This window comes from Entelurus aequoreus, linkage group LG01, assembly GCF_033978785.1.
Source record: "Entelurus aequoreus isolate RoL-2023_Sb linkage group LG01, RoL_Eaeq_v1.1, whole genome shotgun sequence".
Taxonomy (NCBI): domain Eukaryota; kingdom Metazoa; phylum Chordata; class Actinopteri; order Syngnathiformes; family Syngnathidae; genus Entelurus; species Entelurus aequoreus.
Genome location: NC_084731.1, coordinates 97,763 through 115,208, shown reverse-complemented (window position 1 = coordinate 115,208; position 17,446 = coordinate 97,763). Strand labels below are relative to the sequence as shown.

The 17,446-nt window shown below is 45.4% G+C and overlaps 1 protein-coding gene across 3 annotated transcripts in view; it reads right to left on the bottom strand.

Annotated features, from left to right (window-relative positions):
• The window catches only part of LOC133646150 (cholecystokinin receptor-like), a 69,762-nt gene that overhangs the window by 31,709 nt on the left and 20,607 nt on the right, over positions 1 to 17,446 (bottom strand). For 2 of the 3 annotated variants that reach the window (XM_062041238.1, XM_062041246.1), the window contains one exon: positions 9,641 to 9,889. The exons of the other annotated variant lie outside the window; for it this stretch is intronic. In XM_062041238.1, coding sequence (XP_061897222.1) covers positions 9,641 to 9,889 — 249 coding nt within the window. The remainder of the gene's footprint in view (positions 1 to 9,640; positions 9,890 to 17,446) is intronic. 3 annotated transcript variants of the gene reach the window in all.

Here is a 17,446-nt window from a genome sequence, read left to right as displayed (position 1 = left end):
TTCAACGTGCAGGTCAGCAAGATGTTTGACATGAAATGTTGTCTTGGTTCAACGTGTGCAGGTCAGCTAGATGTTTGACATGAAATGTTGGTCTTGGTTCAACGTGCAGGTCAGCTAGATGTTTGACATGAAATGTTGGTCTTGGTTCAACGTGCAGGTCAGCAAGATGTTTGACATGAAATGTTGGTCTTGGTTCAACGTGCAGGTCAGCAAGATGTTTGACATGAAATGTTGGTCTTGGTTCAACGTGCAGGTCAGCTAGATGTTTGACATGAAATGTTGGTCTTGGTTCAACGTGCAGGTCAGCTAGATGTTTGACATGAAATGTTGGTCTTGGTTCAACGTGCAGGTCAGCAAGATGTTTGACATGAAATGTTGGTCTTGGTTCAACGTGCAGGTCAGCTAGATGTTGACATGAAATGTTGGTCTTGGTTCAACGTGCAGGTCAGCTAGATGTTTGACATGAAATGTTGGTCTTGGTTCAACGTGCAGGTCAGCAAGATGTTTGACATGAAATGTTGGTCTTGGTTCAACGTGCAGGTCAGCGAGATGTTTGACATGAAATGTTGGTCTTGGTTCAACGTGCAGGTCAGCGAGATGTTTGACATGAAATGTTGGTCTTGGTTCAACGTGCAGGTCAGCTAGATGTTTGACATGAAATGTTGGTCTTGGTTCAACGTGCAGGTCAGCTAGATGTTTGACATGAAATGTTGGTCTTGGTTCAACGTGCAGGTCAGCTAGATGTTTGACATGAAATGTTGGTCTTGGTTCAACGTGCAGGTCAGCGAGATGTTTGACATGAAATGTTGGTCTTGGTTCAACGTGCAGGTCAGCGAGATGTTTGACATGAAATGTTGGTCTTGGTTCAACGTGCAGGTCAGCGAGATGTTTGACATGAAATGTTGGTCTTGGTTCAACGTGCAGGTCAGCTAGATGTTTGACATGAAATGTTGGTCTTGGTTCAACGTGCAGGTCAGCTAGATGTTTGACATGAAATGTTGGTCTTGGTTCAACGTGCAGGTCAGCTAGATGTTTGACATGAAATGTTGGTCTTGGTTCAACGTGCAGGTCAGCGAGATGTTTGACATGAAATGTTGGTCTTGGTTCAACGTGCAGGTCAGCAAGATGTTTGACATGAAATGTTGGTCTTGGTTCAACGTGCAGGTCAGCTAGATGTTTGACATGAAATGTTGGTCTTGGTTCAACGTGCAGGTCAGTTAGATGTTTGACATGAAATGTTGGTCTCGGTTCAACGTGCAGGTCAGCTAGATGTTTGACATGAAATGTTGGTCTCGGTTCAACGTGCAGGTCAGCAAGATGTTTGACATGAAATGTTGGTCTTGGTTCAACGTGCAGGTCAGCGAGATGTTTGACATGAAATGTTGGTCTTGGTTCAACGTGCAGGTCAGCTAGATGTTTGACATGAAATGTTGGTCTTGGTTCAACGTGCAGGTCAGCGAGATGTTTGACATGAAATGTTGGTCTTGGTTCAACGTGCAGGTCAGCAAGATGTTTGACATGAAATGTTGGTCTTGGTTCAACGTGCAGGTCAGCAAGATGTTTGACATGAAATGTTGGTCTTGGTTCAACGTGCAGGTCAGCGAGATGTTTGACATGAAATGTTGGTCTTGGTTCAACGTGCAGGTCAGCAAGATGTTTGACATGAAATGTTGGTCTTGGTTCAACGTGCAGGTCAGCTAGATGTTTGACATGAAATGTTGGTCTTGGTTGAACGTGCAGGTCAGCGAGATGTTTGACATGAAATGTTGGTCATGGTTCAACGTGCAGGTCAGCAAGATGTTTGACATGAAATGTTGGTCTTGGTTCAACGTGCAGGTCAGCTAGATGTTTGACATGAAATGTTGGTCTTGGTTCAACGTGCAGGTCAGCTAGATGTTTGACATGAAATGTTGGTCTTGGTTGAACGTGCAGGTCAGCGAGATGTTTGACATGAAATGTTGGTCATGGTTCAACGTGCAGGTCAGCTAGATGTTTGACATGAAATGTTGGTCTTGGTTCAACGTGCAGGTCAGCTAGATGTTTGACATGAAATGTTGGTCTTGGTTCAACGTGCAGGTCAGCGAGATGTTTGACATGAAATGTTGGTCTTGGTTCAACGTGCAGGTCAGCAAGATGTTTGACATGAAATGTTGGTCTTGGTTCAACGTGCAGGTCAGCGAGATGTTTGACATGAAATGTTGGTCTTGGTTGAACGTGCAGGTCAGCGAGATGTTTGACATGAAATGTTGGTCATGGTTCAACGTGCAGGTCAGCTAGATGTTTGACATGAAATGTTGGTCTTGGTTGACATGAAATGGTGATGCATCGGAGACGGCACAGAGAACAGAATAGTGTTTTATCCTGCCGTTAAAATATTCAGATTCCTTAGAGATGATTTCTCTTGACGATGATTTCAGAGGCATGATTGTTTGATGTTCCAAGAACTTTTTAATGTCATCATACATACCTTTGAAATTACCAGTTTGCTGAGCAAGAAGCTGTTGGCAAAGTGTGTTCTGCTTCATTTCCTGAAGATATATGTCAAGTCCTGTTGGTTGGGATTTTGGTTGGAGTTTTTCTTCTGGTATGGGAGCCAGTTAGAGATGCAATGGCTTTGAACCAGTTATTGGACCACATTGGTTTGCTGCAAAATATACTCACACTGTACTCTGGATGTTGTAGCATCCCAGCACTGTTGGGGTAAGTGCGGGAAGACAAAGGCAGTTGCTTTGATAGGATCAGCTGTTCTGCTCGACACCAAAGGTCCCTTTTTGTCTGACTCTTTAGATATTTTTGTCTGCATTTTTGACAGCATGTCACAATCTGCTCTTGAATGGGAACTATTCTCCCATGAGCTCCCCCTCTCAAGCACGATCACACACATATACACATAGAGCTGTCGAGCTCATCCTGTTGCCTCACACCTTCTCAAACATTTGTACTAAAATTAACTCTTGACACACAACACAACACACATCCGTGTGGTTATAATAATAAGTGAAACAAAGTTTTATATACAGAGTTACATCTAGCCAGGAAAAAAATGCTGTTGCCTGTGCATCCACACACTACATCACTATGGCAACACACGTACACACAACAAGCATGCATTGCTACATCCCATCCACAAATAAACCAGAAATACTGTATTAATCCCCGGGAGGAAATTAAGAATCCATCCATTTTCTACCGCTTATCCCTTTCGGGGACAGTTAGGTGCTGAAACCTATCTCAGCTGCATTCGGGCAGAAGGCGGGGTACACCCTGGACAAGTCACCACCTCATCACAGGGCCAACACAGATTCATTCACACACTAGGGACCATTTAGTGTTGCCAATCAACCTATTCCCAGGTGCATGTCTTTGGAGATGGGAGGAGCCTATACCCAGGTGCAAGGAAGCCAGAGTACCCGGAGGGAACCCACACAGTCCCGGGGAGAACATGCAAACTCCACACAGAGAGATCCCGAGCCCGGGATCGGACAGCCTTTTCAAATTTAAAGTGTTAAGTTTTTTATGGATTTCAATGACATTTATAAGTGTTAGGAAACCTCCATGTTCCACTATTTTTACACAGTCCAAAAAAAGGAAAAGTCCTCATTAATAATGAAACTGCCTTTAATCACAACTTAAGCACTTTCCCCCCACTTAACTCGGCGTTAAATGCCTCTAACTTTAAGCGTGCAACAAACTCTGAGGTGTAAATGGGAGAGGAGAGCTGCGGGTTTGGAGATGTGTTTGAGGTCAGTTGGTGGTGCAATGATCAAGACATGAGGTCTGCACCAAGCCTTGCATTGAAGTTACACAGCAGGTAAATGGGTTAGGTATGTTTAATAATGAAACTGTTGTATTTTGAACTTGTGTTTTGTTGTTTTTTAGATTTTGTTTATGTTCTGCTTGTCATATTGGGTTTTTTACTAGTTCTGTTGAACTTTTTTTCAGATTGGTCTATGGCAGGCAAGGGGGCAGAGCCAGGAGACACACCTGTGTGGCATTTGGCAATTAGGCCTTTGAATCTTGCTGCTGTGATTGCTGGTTGCAGTTTGTTTCTCTGTACCAGTGGCGTGCGGTGAGGTTCATGTCAGGTGAGGCACTGACTTCATCACAGTCAGATTTACAAACATATGAACCCTAAAGTGTATCTTATTCACCATTTGATTGGCAGCAGCTAAGCATTCTTCCCTGCTTGGCACTCAGCATCAAGGCTTGGAATTGGGGGTTAAATCACCAAAAATTATTCCCAGGCACGGCGCCGCTGCTGCCCAATGCTCCCCTCACCTCCCAGGGGGTGAACAAGGGGATGGGTCAAATGCAGAGGACAAATTTCCCCACACCTAGTGTGTGTGTGACAATCATTGGTATACTTAACTTTAACTTTACACATACAAACTGTAGCACACAAAAAAGCACATTTAATAAAAAAAAACCTTATTATGGTCTTACCTTTACTTATAAGTGTGGGAGCAGTGGTGTTCGTGTTGGAAGAGTTGTGAATGAATGAAATATGAAATCCGCGCTGCATTCTGCAGGTGTACCTAATGTTGTGTCCCTGTTCACGGCTCCTCTGGCGCGCCGCGCGAGCATTGTTGTTTTTGCACTTTTTGGGCTTCTTGTTAAGTGACTTTTGTTGGGTGGATTCGGTCTTGCACGTGGAGGGTTTGGGTGTGGGCTTTGGTTGGTGTGGCGCTCCCGTTGGGCGGTGCATTCTGCGGCGGAGATGCTTGGCACCAGGAGGCGGGGTTATGAGACAAGCCTCCAGTTTTATGATCGCTCAGCACAAGAAATACGTTACACACATACAGTTGTTGACAAAATACACTGTACATTATATACCTCAGCTAACTCAACTATGGAAATGTATAATATAATTCATATAGCAATACGCTCTCACTGCACAGCAGGCCAGCAGTTAGCCCAGTCATTGTGCACAATCCATGTTGAGGCACAACGCAGTGACGTGCCTCAACTGGCTGCTGATCACCGCACTGTCTCTTCTCAGTATTTGAACGGCAAATGTGAAAATAACAATAAAAATAATCTAAAACTGGTGAAGTTAAATGGAAAATAACTTTAGTGTAATCACTGGATACATATAACAATTTAATTATTTTTTTTTCTTTTTACTGTTTTTTTTCTTTCCATGATGGCAGGTGAGGCCGTGCCTCCCCTGCCTCTAGTGACTGCACGCCACTGCTCTGTACTGGTATCTTTGTTTCTCCAGGAACCTTGTTTTAGCATTCTGTTTGTCACCAGTTCTCCCTGCTCCTGGCCGCCACATTTTTTCTTTTTACTTTTGCACCATCTCTTCAAGCATTTTGCTTCGCTTTTTCTTCTTTCATTACCTTTTTGACTGGACTAGCCTTGTGCTCCTTTTTCTTGTACTTTTGCAATTCCTGGACTTGTAAATAAATATTTATTTTGTTAACCAGTCAAAACTCTGCCTCACATTTTGGGTTCCAGCCAAACACTTCAAAACAGAACGAACCACCAAATATGGAACCCGCAGGGGCAGCAAAGATGCAGGTGGCCTTGAGGTAGGGCTGGGAGATTGTATGATCGTGATTGTTTATCGCAATTCCTTTGAATTTGATCACAGTGATCAGCTGTTAGCATATTTCCTCAATAAAACATGGTGGAAATGTCTGTTAGAAGCTAACGCGGTAGTAAACAGTAATAGGGAAGCAACCACGCTTAGTAGAATCCTGCACAGAACAATCCGCCTTTACTTACCGTGATCCTGTGTGTGTCTGTGAATGTGTGTGTGAGGATGTCTCTATGTGTGGGTTCTTCTAGACCACAGGAAAGGGCACAACACTCTGCTGCAGCGTTTTACATTTGGTTTAATGATCACGATTTTCAAAGTCTTTTGGCTTTTCAGCACTTGCAGGCGGCATCGCTCTCTCGCTCTCCAGCTCACCTGTCTGCTGCTTCATGGCCAGCCCCTGCACACACCCCGCCCGCAGGGAACGCGTGAACTACGCCCCTCTCCAGATGCCTCCACCGCCAAACTCAGGCCGGGCAGCCAAAACACCAAATCCAGACAATCCACCAGGACCTTGGTTCAAACTCCTCCAGTGTCACTTCCAAACCACACACACCCACCCCTTCTCCTCCTTTCAGCTCCCCACCCTCTCAGAGATCTTTGACCTCATCCATAAGTCCAAGCCCACCACATGTCAGCTGGACCCCCTCCCGACAGTCCTAGTTAAATCCTGCCTCCCCTCTCTGGTCCCCCTCATTTCTGCCATCATCCACTCCTCTCTCACTACTGGAACTGTTCATACATCATTTAAAACTGCTGCTATAACCCCAATCATGAAAAAAGCTGGTGCAGATCCTACCAACTTAAATAATTTCCGTCCTATCTCAAATCTGCCTGGCCCGTCGGAGACAGGGAAGACGACGGCGCTGTGAGATGGCCCGCAAGAGACAAGGATGTTGACGTCGTGGGATGGCCCATCGAAGACGAGGATGACGACGGCGCTGTGGGATGGCCCGCAAGAGACAAGGATGACGACGGCGTTGTAGGACGGCCCGCCAGAGACAAGGATGTTGACGTCGTGGGATGGCCCATCGAAGACGAGGATGACGACGGCGCCGTGGGACGGCCTGCCAGAGACGAAAAAAACGGTGACGTCGTGGGACTGCCCGCTGAAGATGAAGAAGATGCCGTCTCCGTGGGAGGAGCCGACGAAGACAAAGACGTCCTCGTGGGAGGAGCCAGAGGAGCAGGCGGATGGGCTGGAGGCGTGTCCGAAGCTTGAGCAGCAGGCGGCTGGGCTGGAGGCATGTCCGGAGCTTGAGAAGCAGGTGGCAGGGCTGGAGGCGTGCCCGAAGCTTGAGCAGCAGGCGGCTGGGCTGGAGGCATGTCCGGAGCTTGAGAAGCAGGTGGCAGGGCTGGAGGCATGTCCGAAGGTTGAGCAGCAGGCGGCTGGGCTGGAGGCGTGTTCGGCAGAGGGGGCGGCGGAGGCCGCAGCCCAGCAGGCAGAGGAGGCCCCAGCAAAGCAGGCTGAAGAGGCCGCAGAGGGCGCAGCAGAGCAGGCAGAGGAGGTTGCAGAGGCCGTAGCGGAGCAGGCAGAGGAGGCCGCAGCACATCTAGCAGAGGAGGGCGCAGCACAGCAGGCAGAGGAGGCCGCAGAGGCCGCAGCACAGCAGGCAGAGGAGGATGCAGAGGGCGCAGCAGTGCAGGCAGAGGAGGCCGCAGCAGATCAGGTAGAGGAGGCAGGACAGGCGGCGGGTGCCGAGCAGTAGGTAGCAGCCTGGCTGGATGCAGCATTGCCTCCCCCGTTGCACAGCTACGAGCCCTAGACCCCCCCCTCAGGAAGCACAGCTACGAGCCCTAGACCCCCCTCAGGAAGCACAGCTACGAGCCCTAGACCCCCCCTCAGGAAGCACATCTACGAGCCCTAGGAAGCGGATACCAGACGCTACTGGTGATTGCAGGAACAGACGCCGAGGGTAGGAGGGTGGAGGCTCGAAGGTGGGTTACATGTTCCTCCTTTAAAGATAGTCCACACTGTCCATGTGAAATCCCAATGGGGGATTGTCGCAGAGACAAGGAGGGAAAAGCCAGTGAAGTGGGCGGAGCTTGATTCCTTGGGGGGCGGGGACTGACCAGGTGATCTTGCCTCAAGAAAAATCTTCTGGTAATCAGCAATAGTTAAGTGAATGTCCTTAGAGGGAGGCTGACAGAATAGTTTAGAAAAAAAATCTTGCTGCCTGACGTCCTTGGAATGCGGCTCCAGTGTGACGTCCTTGGAACGCGGCGGCAGTGTGACGTCCTTGGAACGCGGCGGCAGTGTGACGTCCTTGGAACGCGGCGGCAGTGTGACGTCCTTGGAACGCGGCGGCAGTGTGACGTCCTTGGAACGCGGCGGCAGTGTGACGTCATTGGAACGCGGCGGCAGTGTGATGTCCTTGGAACGCGGCGGCAGCGTGAGGTCCTTGGAACGCGGCGGCAGTGTGACATCCTTGGAAGGCGGCGACAGTGTGACGCCCTTGGAATGCGGCGGCAGGGTGGCGTCCTTAGAATGCGGCGGCAGTGTGACGTCCTTGGAATGCGGTGGCAGTGTGACATCCTCGGAGCTTGTATTGATATGGTTAACAGCCCAAGCTGTGAATTGTTTGACAAAATGATCAATGGGATTACCAAACATTGACGCAGAGAAAGACAAGGCTGTTTGCGGCTTGCTTGAATCCGGAGGAGGAGCTTGAGGATTTTCTGTTACGATTGGGTTGCATGGTCATGCATTTTATTGTTTTCCCAAAATGCAGATGGACGTCTGGAAACCGACTGCAGATAAGAAAAAGGATTTATTCTATTAAATAAATCAAGCAAGACTACAAAAACAGGAAAAGCGTGCCGACTGCACAAAGCTATGGAAAAGCTTAGCATAGAAACAAGAAGCAAGAATCACCAACGTAACTGTTGCGTGAAGCAAACAAAACAGCCAGACCAAGTGTGACGAGAGGCAGGAATAAATAGCGCTCTGATTAGTGACCAGGAGCAGGTGAGCGTCCCGACGACTAACCAGAGGCAGGTGAACATAATCAACACCCATGGCAACAAGTAAGACAAAAGAGGGGTGCTGAAACATAACTAAGTGAATCCTAAACTTAAAGAATACATGATACGGGCAGCGGATCACCACATGAATATCAGCATTCATACAACAAACACAAGTTGACCTCTGCCCAATTGTATTACAGACCTACACCAGTAGTAGATTTGTGCTAATATACACCAGCCTGCTACAACTTCTATTCTTAACACTTACATTTGTTTTAATACCTAACTATACCTCCTGGGGCGCTCATTCAGTCTCTGCTCGGACCACAAACCCCTCCAGTGGCTCCACCGCATGAAGGATGCCAGCGCGCGGATCACCCGTTGATATCTAGCTTCACAACCCTCCAATTTCAGAGTGATCCACAGACCGGGAGCGCAGATGGCCGTGGCTGACTTTTTCTCGGGGGGGGGGGGGGGGTGGTACTAGGCGCAACCGGACGGCTTCCCGGCCAGCGTTTGGCAGTGGAGGTATGTGGAGGGGGCGTGGCCTGCGGGCCTGCCGCAGAACAGGGTGTCGCCAGCACCGGCCTCGAAGACAGCGACAGGTGCGTAGATGGCCCAGGTGGGCCTTGTTATCTAATCAACTGTCACCTTTATTAGCAGCAGCCTTGATGAGACGAGTTTTTGGAGTTGGAGGTGCTGCTGGGCAGACGCAGAAAAGACTTGTTGCTGGGAAGCAAAAGGCTCGCACTTCGTGAGAACGAAATAAAACAGTGTTATACCCTGAATTCCTGCCAGTGTGTGGTGCTCTGAAGAACCCACTAGAGGGCAACCTCTACATTCTCTTATTTCAAAATAAAATGAAGGTACAAATAATGTTACATGGGACACACATGCAGTCATTAGTCAAACTTGCATCCCTCTAAAAACTGTTGCAATTTAAAGTGATTCAACAGCAACAATACTGAATTCCAACTGTTTCAACACGCGATTAATCAAAAGTAAGTTTCACACAATAAACAGAATTCTTCACGATTAATATGCTCGTTCCTTGATGATAATGTAGGTGTAAGAAATACATGAAAAACACTCAGTTTAGTTCAAGCCAATTTGTAAACAAAGTGTTCTCACCCATAAAGTAGGTGACTATCTTGCACATGGCGGCCCCAAAGATGAAATCCTCCAGTATATTGGGGATAAGGGTGAAGGGCATACAGAAGATGGCCATCATCAGGTCACTCAGGGCAAGCGAGAGCAGGAAAGAGTTGGTGACCGTTCTCATACGCTTGTTGACAACCAGGACAGTGATGATGAGGAGGTTTCCAAATACGCTGATGATGAAGATGAGCGTGTAGAGCAGAATGCGCACTGATTCCATCTCTAGGGAGAGAACATGGTCAAATATGTGATCGACAGCATCTCATTTTGCTTGTATATGACACAGTGAGGACAGAATGCAGTATTTATAGATAGTATATGACACAGTGAGGACAGAATGCAGTATTTATAGAAAGTATATGACACAGTGAGGACAGAATGCAGTATTTATAGAAAGTATATGACACAGTGAGGACAGAATGCAGTATTTATAGAAAGTATATGACACAGTGAGGACAGAATGCAGTATTTATAGAAAGTATATGACACAGTGAGGACAGAATGCAGTATTTATAGAAAGTATATGACACAGTGAGGACAGAATGCAGTATTTATAGAAAGTATATGACACAGTGAGGACAGAATGCAGTATTTATAGAAAGTATATGACACAGTGAGGACAGAATGCAGTATTTATAGAAAGTATATGACACAGTGAGGACAGAATGCAGTATTTATAGAAAGTATATGACACAGTGAGGACAGAATGCAGTATTTATAGAAAGACAAAGACAAATAATAAAATGGCAAAATGAAATTAGAAAATGAATCTCTACTGGGAAAAATGTATATTTAATCTAATAGTCTTTAGGTTAAGGCATATGTTTGACATCCATCACCTACTAAACACTCATAACAAACGTTCTGGGGAAAAGAGACAGAGGAAATGTTTTTGCTCAACAGGAAAATAAGAGTACAAAGTCGCACAATCAATAGACTGAAGTGTCTTTATGACAATATTTGCCTGTTTGAAAGGGAAAGATAAAGAAAACATGGCTAATCAGCACATTGCTTTTGAAAGTATTTGTTTAACTTTAAAATGTATATCCAAATAAAACATTGGCCTTTTAGTTGAGCTCAATATTAGGGATGTAACGACGTTGCAATTGCTGCGCTTTTGCCATTTCAGAATGACCGTGCCAATGTCACGACATTGAACAAGAACTTGGTAGTGTAGTTTTTTCTGCTGCTATTGAGTAATAAACGACATCTCCTGTGCAGACAACGACTGCAACGTTTACATCGGAAGTGTGGACGCATTTTGGCTCTACAATGAACACAAAAAGGATGAAGGGAAAACATGCTGGAGTCTCTCGTCAGTCTAATGAAGGAGCAGACTAGCAATTATTTCATTTTGGTGGAACTCATTTTGAAACACAGACATGCAAAAAAAAAAGTTTGCTGAAACTGCACTTTATGACGTCTAAAACAGAAAAGGCGTAATATAAGAAGCCACTTGATGAATTATTCACTGGAAAATGTCCTTGATGTAAAACCAAGAAGCCAGACATGAATTTGTTAGATACTTACTGTATATTGTTAAGTGAACTTGCAGAGAATCAGCATTTTCAAAAGTAATACAAAAATGTCCAGGGCAGAAGACGCTGGTTATCAGGAAGTTCAAACACACTTAACAGAACATCATTTTTTTTCCTGTTGTTACAGTGGATGTTTACATGAATAGTTTAAAGACACTCAACTGAATGTATTATGTATGTTTTTTTTATATTTGCGTGTTACTTGAAGTACTAGACGCGTGTAAAAATACCCATTTGTAGTAATAAAAATATGATTTCAACATTTGAGCATTATTTTTGTGTTCCACTACAGTTAGTGTGTTTAACCTTAACATTCCTGTCACCTCATTTTGCACACAACAAAGTTTTTTACCAAGTGTTCTGTATTTTGACAATACTGCAATGATACAGTGCTCTTAAAATGGAACTGCCTTTTTTTGTAGAATTTTGACTACAATTCACAATCCTTATGAGAGGCAAGAACACACGTCTTTTTTTTGAATCACGCATTCTAACTGGTAAATAAACTTACAATGGAGCCAATGGGAGTCATGCTTCTGTTTCAACCAAAAAAAAAAAAAAAAAACCATCCAAAAAGTGCCAACAAAACTTCATTTACATATTGTGACCTAAAAATTAACCAAGTGTTAGCAATATTGGTTTTATAAGTGCTAACATTAAGGACTTACATTTAGCGGCACATTGAGAGAGGCAACTTCTTATATTGACATCATCAGCTTGTGAGCTCCTTTCTTGCCTCGGAGCTCGCAAAAATTAATTGTAGATTTAAAATCATGTCTCTCACCTTGATAGTAAAAGGGTTAGGGTAAGGGTTAGGGTTAACGTTAGGGGTTAACCCTAACCCGAAACCTAACCCAAAAATGGTGAAAAAGACTAAAAGGATTGTGAGCCATTCTTCATCTAAACGAGAACAATCCAATCCAATCCACTTTATTTATATAGCACATTTAAACAACAAAAATGTTTCCAAAGTGTTGCACAACAATATTAAAAACAATATTCAAATATTATCCTTAGCTCCACCAATGACTGAATGAAAACAAAAAATAAATACATATAAAACCAATATAAAAATAAATATGATTAAAAACGATTTTAAAGGGTAAAACCAATTAAAACAGTAAATAGAAATCAAAATTAAAAAAACCCCACAGTAAATACTAACCGTCGGCATCCCACATTGTCCAATAAATGATATTAATTTATGTTTATTGTCCCTCATGATGTCTACAGTAAGTAGTAATCAGTTGAAGAAACAAGCGGGCGTTGTGATGCATCTGTGAAATAAATGCTTAAAATGATGAAAATACTTACATATGACTTGTTATTATGAATGTGCCTCTTACATGGCATGGTGTATGTAAAACCTTGTTGAACAGGAGGTTACCGTAGTTCCACAAAGGTTGATTCCTTAAGCATCGTGGAGTGGAGGAAAGCATGGACACAGAAGCACAGCATCATTCAGTTTGAGAGTGAAAGCATGTGACAGGACGAGGTCGAGAAAGGCTGAGCACTGCACTGACTGGGCACCCTGATTCAAGATGGTGGTCAGGCAGATGTCCCAAAGTCTGGACTGGGAACCCTGATTCAAGATGGTGGTCAGGCAGATGTCCCAAAGTCTGGACTGGGCACCCTGATTCAAGATGGTGGTCAGGCAGATGTCCCAAAGTCTGGACTGGGCACCCTGATTCAAGATGGTGGTCAGGCAGATGTCCCAAAGTCTGGACTGGGCACCCTGATTAAAGATGGTGGTCAGGCAGATGTCCCAAAGTCTGGACTGGGCACCCTGATTCAAGATGGTGGTCAGGCAGATGTCCCAAAGTCTGGATTTAGCACCCTGATTCAAGCTGGCAGTCAGGCAGATGTCCCAAAGTCTGGACTTAGCACCCTGATTCAAGCTGGCGGTCAGGCAGATGTCCCAAAGTCTGGACTGAGCACCCTCATTAAGATGGTGGTCAGGCAGATATCCCAAAGTCTGGACTTAGCACCCTGATTCAAGATGGCGGTCAGGCAGATGTCCCAAAGTCTGGACTGAGCACCCTGATTCAAGATGGTGGTCAGGCAGATGTTCCAAAGTCTGGACTGGGCACCCTGATTCAAGATGGCGGTCAGGCAGATGTCCCAAAGTCTGGACTGGGCACCCTGATTCAAGATGGCGGTCAGGCAGATGTCCCAAAGTCTGGACTGAGCACCCTGATTCAAGATGGTGGTCAGGCAGATGTCCCAAAGTCTGGACTTAGCACCCTGATTCAAGCTGGCGGTCAGGCAGATGTCTCAAAGTCTGGACTGAGCACCCTCATTAAGATGGTGGTCAGGCAGATGTCCCAAAGTCTGGACTTAGCACCCTGATTCAAGATGGCGGTCAGGCAGATGTCCCAAAGTCTGGACTGAGCACCCTGATTCAAGATGGTGGTCAGGCAGATGTTCCAAAGTCTGGACTGGGCACCCTGATTCAAGATGGTGGTCAGGCAGATGTCCCAAAGTCTGGACTGAGCACCCTGATTCAAGATGGCGGTCAGGCAGATGTCCCAAAGTCTGGACTGAGCACCCTGATTCAAGATGGTGGTCATTAAGATGGTGGTCAGGCAGATGTCCCAAAGTCTGGACTTAGCACACTGATTCAAGATGGCGGTCAGGCAGATGTCCCAAAGTCTGGACTGAGCACCCTGATTCAAGATGGTGGTCAGGCAGATGTTCCAAAGTCTGGACTGGGCACCCTGATTCAAGATGGCGGTCAGGCAGATGTCCCAAAGTCTGGACTGGGCACCCTGATTCAAGATGGCGGTCAGGCAGATGTTCCAAAGTCTGGACTGAGCACCCTGATTCAAGATGGCGGTCAGGCAGATGTCCCAAAGTCTGGACTGGGCACCCTGATTCAAGATGGCGGTCAGGCAGATGTCCCAAAGTCTGGACTGAGCACCCTGATTCAAGATGGCGGTCAGGCAGATGTCCCAAAGTCTGGACTTAGCACCCTGATTCAAGATGGTGGTCAGGCAGATGTCCCAAAGTCTGGACTTAGCACCCTGATTCAAGATGGTGGTCAGGCAGATGTTCCAAAGTCTGGACTGGGCACCCTGATTCAAGATGGCGGTCAGGCAGATGTCCCAAAGTCTGGACTGGGCACACTGATTCAAGATGGCGGTCAGGCAGATGTCCCAAAGTCTGGACTGAGCACCCTGATTCAAGATGGCGGTCAGGCAGATGTCCCAAAGTCTGGACTGAGCACCCTGATTCAAGATGGTGGTCAGGCAGATGTTCCAAAGTCTGGACTGGGCACCCTGATTCAAGATGGCGGTCAGGCAGATGTCCCAAAGTCTGGACTGGGCACACTGATTCAAGATGGCGGTCAGGCAGATGTCCCAAAGTCTGGACTGGGCACCCTGATTCAAGATGGCGGTCAGGCAGATGTTCCAAAGTCTGGACTGGGCACCCTGATTCAAGATGGCGGTCAGGCAGATGTCCCAAAGTCTGGACTGGGCACACTGATTCAAGATGGCGGTCAGGCAGATGTCCCAAAGTCTGGACTTAGCACCCTGATTCAAGATGGTGGTCAGGCAGATGTCCCAAAGTCTGGACTAAGCACCCTGATTCAAGATGGTGGTCAGGCAGATGTCCCAAAGTCTGGACTGAGCACCCTGATTCACGATGGTGGTCAGGCAGATGTTCCAAAGTCTGGACTGGGCACCCTGATTCAAGATGGCGGTCAGGCAGATGTCCCAAAGTCTGGACTGGGCACACTGATTCAAGATGGCGGTCAGGCAGATGTCCCAAAGTCTGGACTGAGCACCCTGATTCAAGATGGCGGTCAGGCAGATGTCCCAAAGTCTGGACTGAGCACCCTGATTCAAGATGGTGGTCAGGCAGATGTTCCAAAGTCTGGACTGGGCACCCTGATTCAAGATGGCGGTCAGGCAGATGTCCCAAAGTCTGGACTGGGCACACTGATTCAAGATGGCGGTCAGGCAGATGTCCCAAAGTCTGGACTGGGCACCCTGATTCAAGATGGCGGTCAGGCAGATGTTCCAAAGTCTGGACTGGGCACCCTGATTCAAGATGGCGGTCAGGCAGATGTCCCAAAGTCTGGACTGGGCACACTGATTCAAGATGGCGGTCAGGCAGATGTCCCAAAGTCTGGACTGAGCACCCTGATTCAAGATGGCGGTCAGGCAGATGTCCCAAAGTCTGGACTGGGCATCCTGATTCAAGATGGTGGTCAGGCAGATGTCCCAAAGTCTGGACTGAGCACCCTGATTCAAGATGGCGGTCAGGCAGATGTCCCAAAGTCTGGACTGAGCACCCTGATTCAAGATGGCGGTCAGGCAGATGTCCCAAAGTCTGGACTTAGCACCCTGATTCAAGATGGTGGTCAGGCAGATGTCCCAAAGTCTGGACTAAGCACCCTGATTCAAGATGGTGGTCAGGCAGATGTCCCAAAGTCTGGACTGAGCACCCTGATTCACGATGGTGGTCAGGCAGATGTCCCAAAGTCTGGACTAAGCACCCTGATTCAAGGCTTTTTGTGTCTTTCTCATCAGTTCCAAGTCAAAGTGTCACAATTTGTCAGATTACCTACTCAGATGTCTCATGTCCAGGTGGGATGCATGATTTGTGATCTAAAATATAGTTGCAGGGAAGCGAGGAAACAGCAGACCACTCCATGGTGTAAACATAAGGAGACACGGAAGTGGCTATGAATAGTGGGTCTTTGTTAGCGCTTATAATAACAATATCACTATGAATAGTGGGTCTTTGTTAGCGCTTATAATAACAATATCACTATGAATAGTGGGTCTTTGTTAGCGCTTATAATAACAATATCACTATGAATAGTGTGTCTTTGTTAGCGCTTATAATAACAATATCACTATGAATAGTGTGTCTTTGTTAGCGCTTATAATAACAATATCACTATGAATAGTGGGTCTTTGTTAGCGCTTATAATAACAATATCACTATGAATAGTGGGTCTTTGTTAGCGCTTATAATAACAATATCACTATGAATAGTGGGTCTTTGTTAGCGCTTATAATAACAATATCACTATGAATAGTGTGTCTTTGTTAGCGCTTATAATAACAATATCACTATGAATAGTGGGTCTTTGTTAGCGCTTATAATAACAATATCACTATGAATAGTGGGTCTTTGTTAGCACTTATAATAACAATATCACTATGAATAGTGGGTCTTTGTTAGCGCTTATAATAACAATATCACTATGAATAGTGGGTCTTTGTTAGCGCTTATAATAACAATATCACTATGAATAGTGGGACTTTGTTAGCGCTTATAATAACAATATCACTATGAATAGTGGGTCTTTGTTAGCGCTTATAATAACAATATCACTATGAATAGTGGGTCTTTGTTAGCGCTTATAATAACAATATCACTATGAATAGTGGGTCTTTGTTAGCGCTTATAATAACAATATCACTATGAATAGTGGGTCTTTGTTAGCGCTTATAATAACAATATCACTATGAATAGTGGGTCTTTGTTAGCGCTTATAATAACAATATCACTATGAATAGTGGGTCTTTGTTAGCACTTATAATAACAATATCACTATGAATAGTGGGTCTTTGTTAGCGCTTATAATAACAATATCACTATGAATAGTGGGTCTTTGTTAGCGCTTATAATAACAATATCACTATGAATAGTGGGTCTTTGTTAGCGCTTATAATAACAATATCACTATGAATAGTGTGTCTTTGTTAGCGCTTATAATAACAATATCACTATGAATAGTGGGTCTTTGTTAGCGCTTATAATAACAATATCACTATGAATAGTGGGTCTTTGTTAGCGCTTATAATAACAATATCACTATGAATAGTGGGTCTTTGTTAGCGCTTATAATAACAATATCACTATGAATAGTGGGTCTTTGTTAGCGCTTATAATAACAATATCACTATGAATAGTGGGTCTTTGTTAGCGCTTATAATAACAATATCACTCATAGTTGGTTTAATTGTCAAGTCATGAAATGTAAATTCAGTATTGTTGGCGCTTTTTGAATGGTTATTTATCGGATTGCATGGGCGGAACAGTGGAGCTCCCATTGGCTGCGCTGTATGCAGACTTTTATTGACCTTTATTTAGTATTTATCCATCCATCCATTCTCTACCGCTTGTCCCTTTTGGTGTCACAGGGGGTGCTGGAGCCTATCTCAGCTGCATTCAGGCGGAAGGAGGGGTACACCCTGGACAAGTCACCACCTCATGACATGGC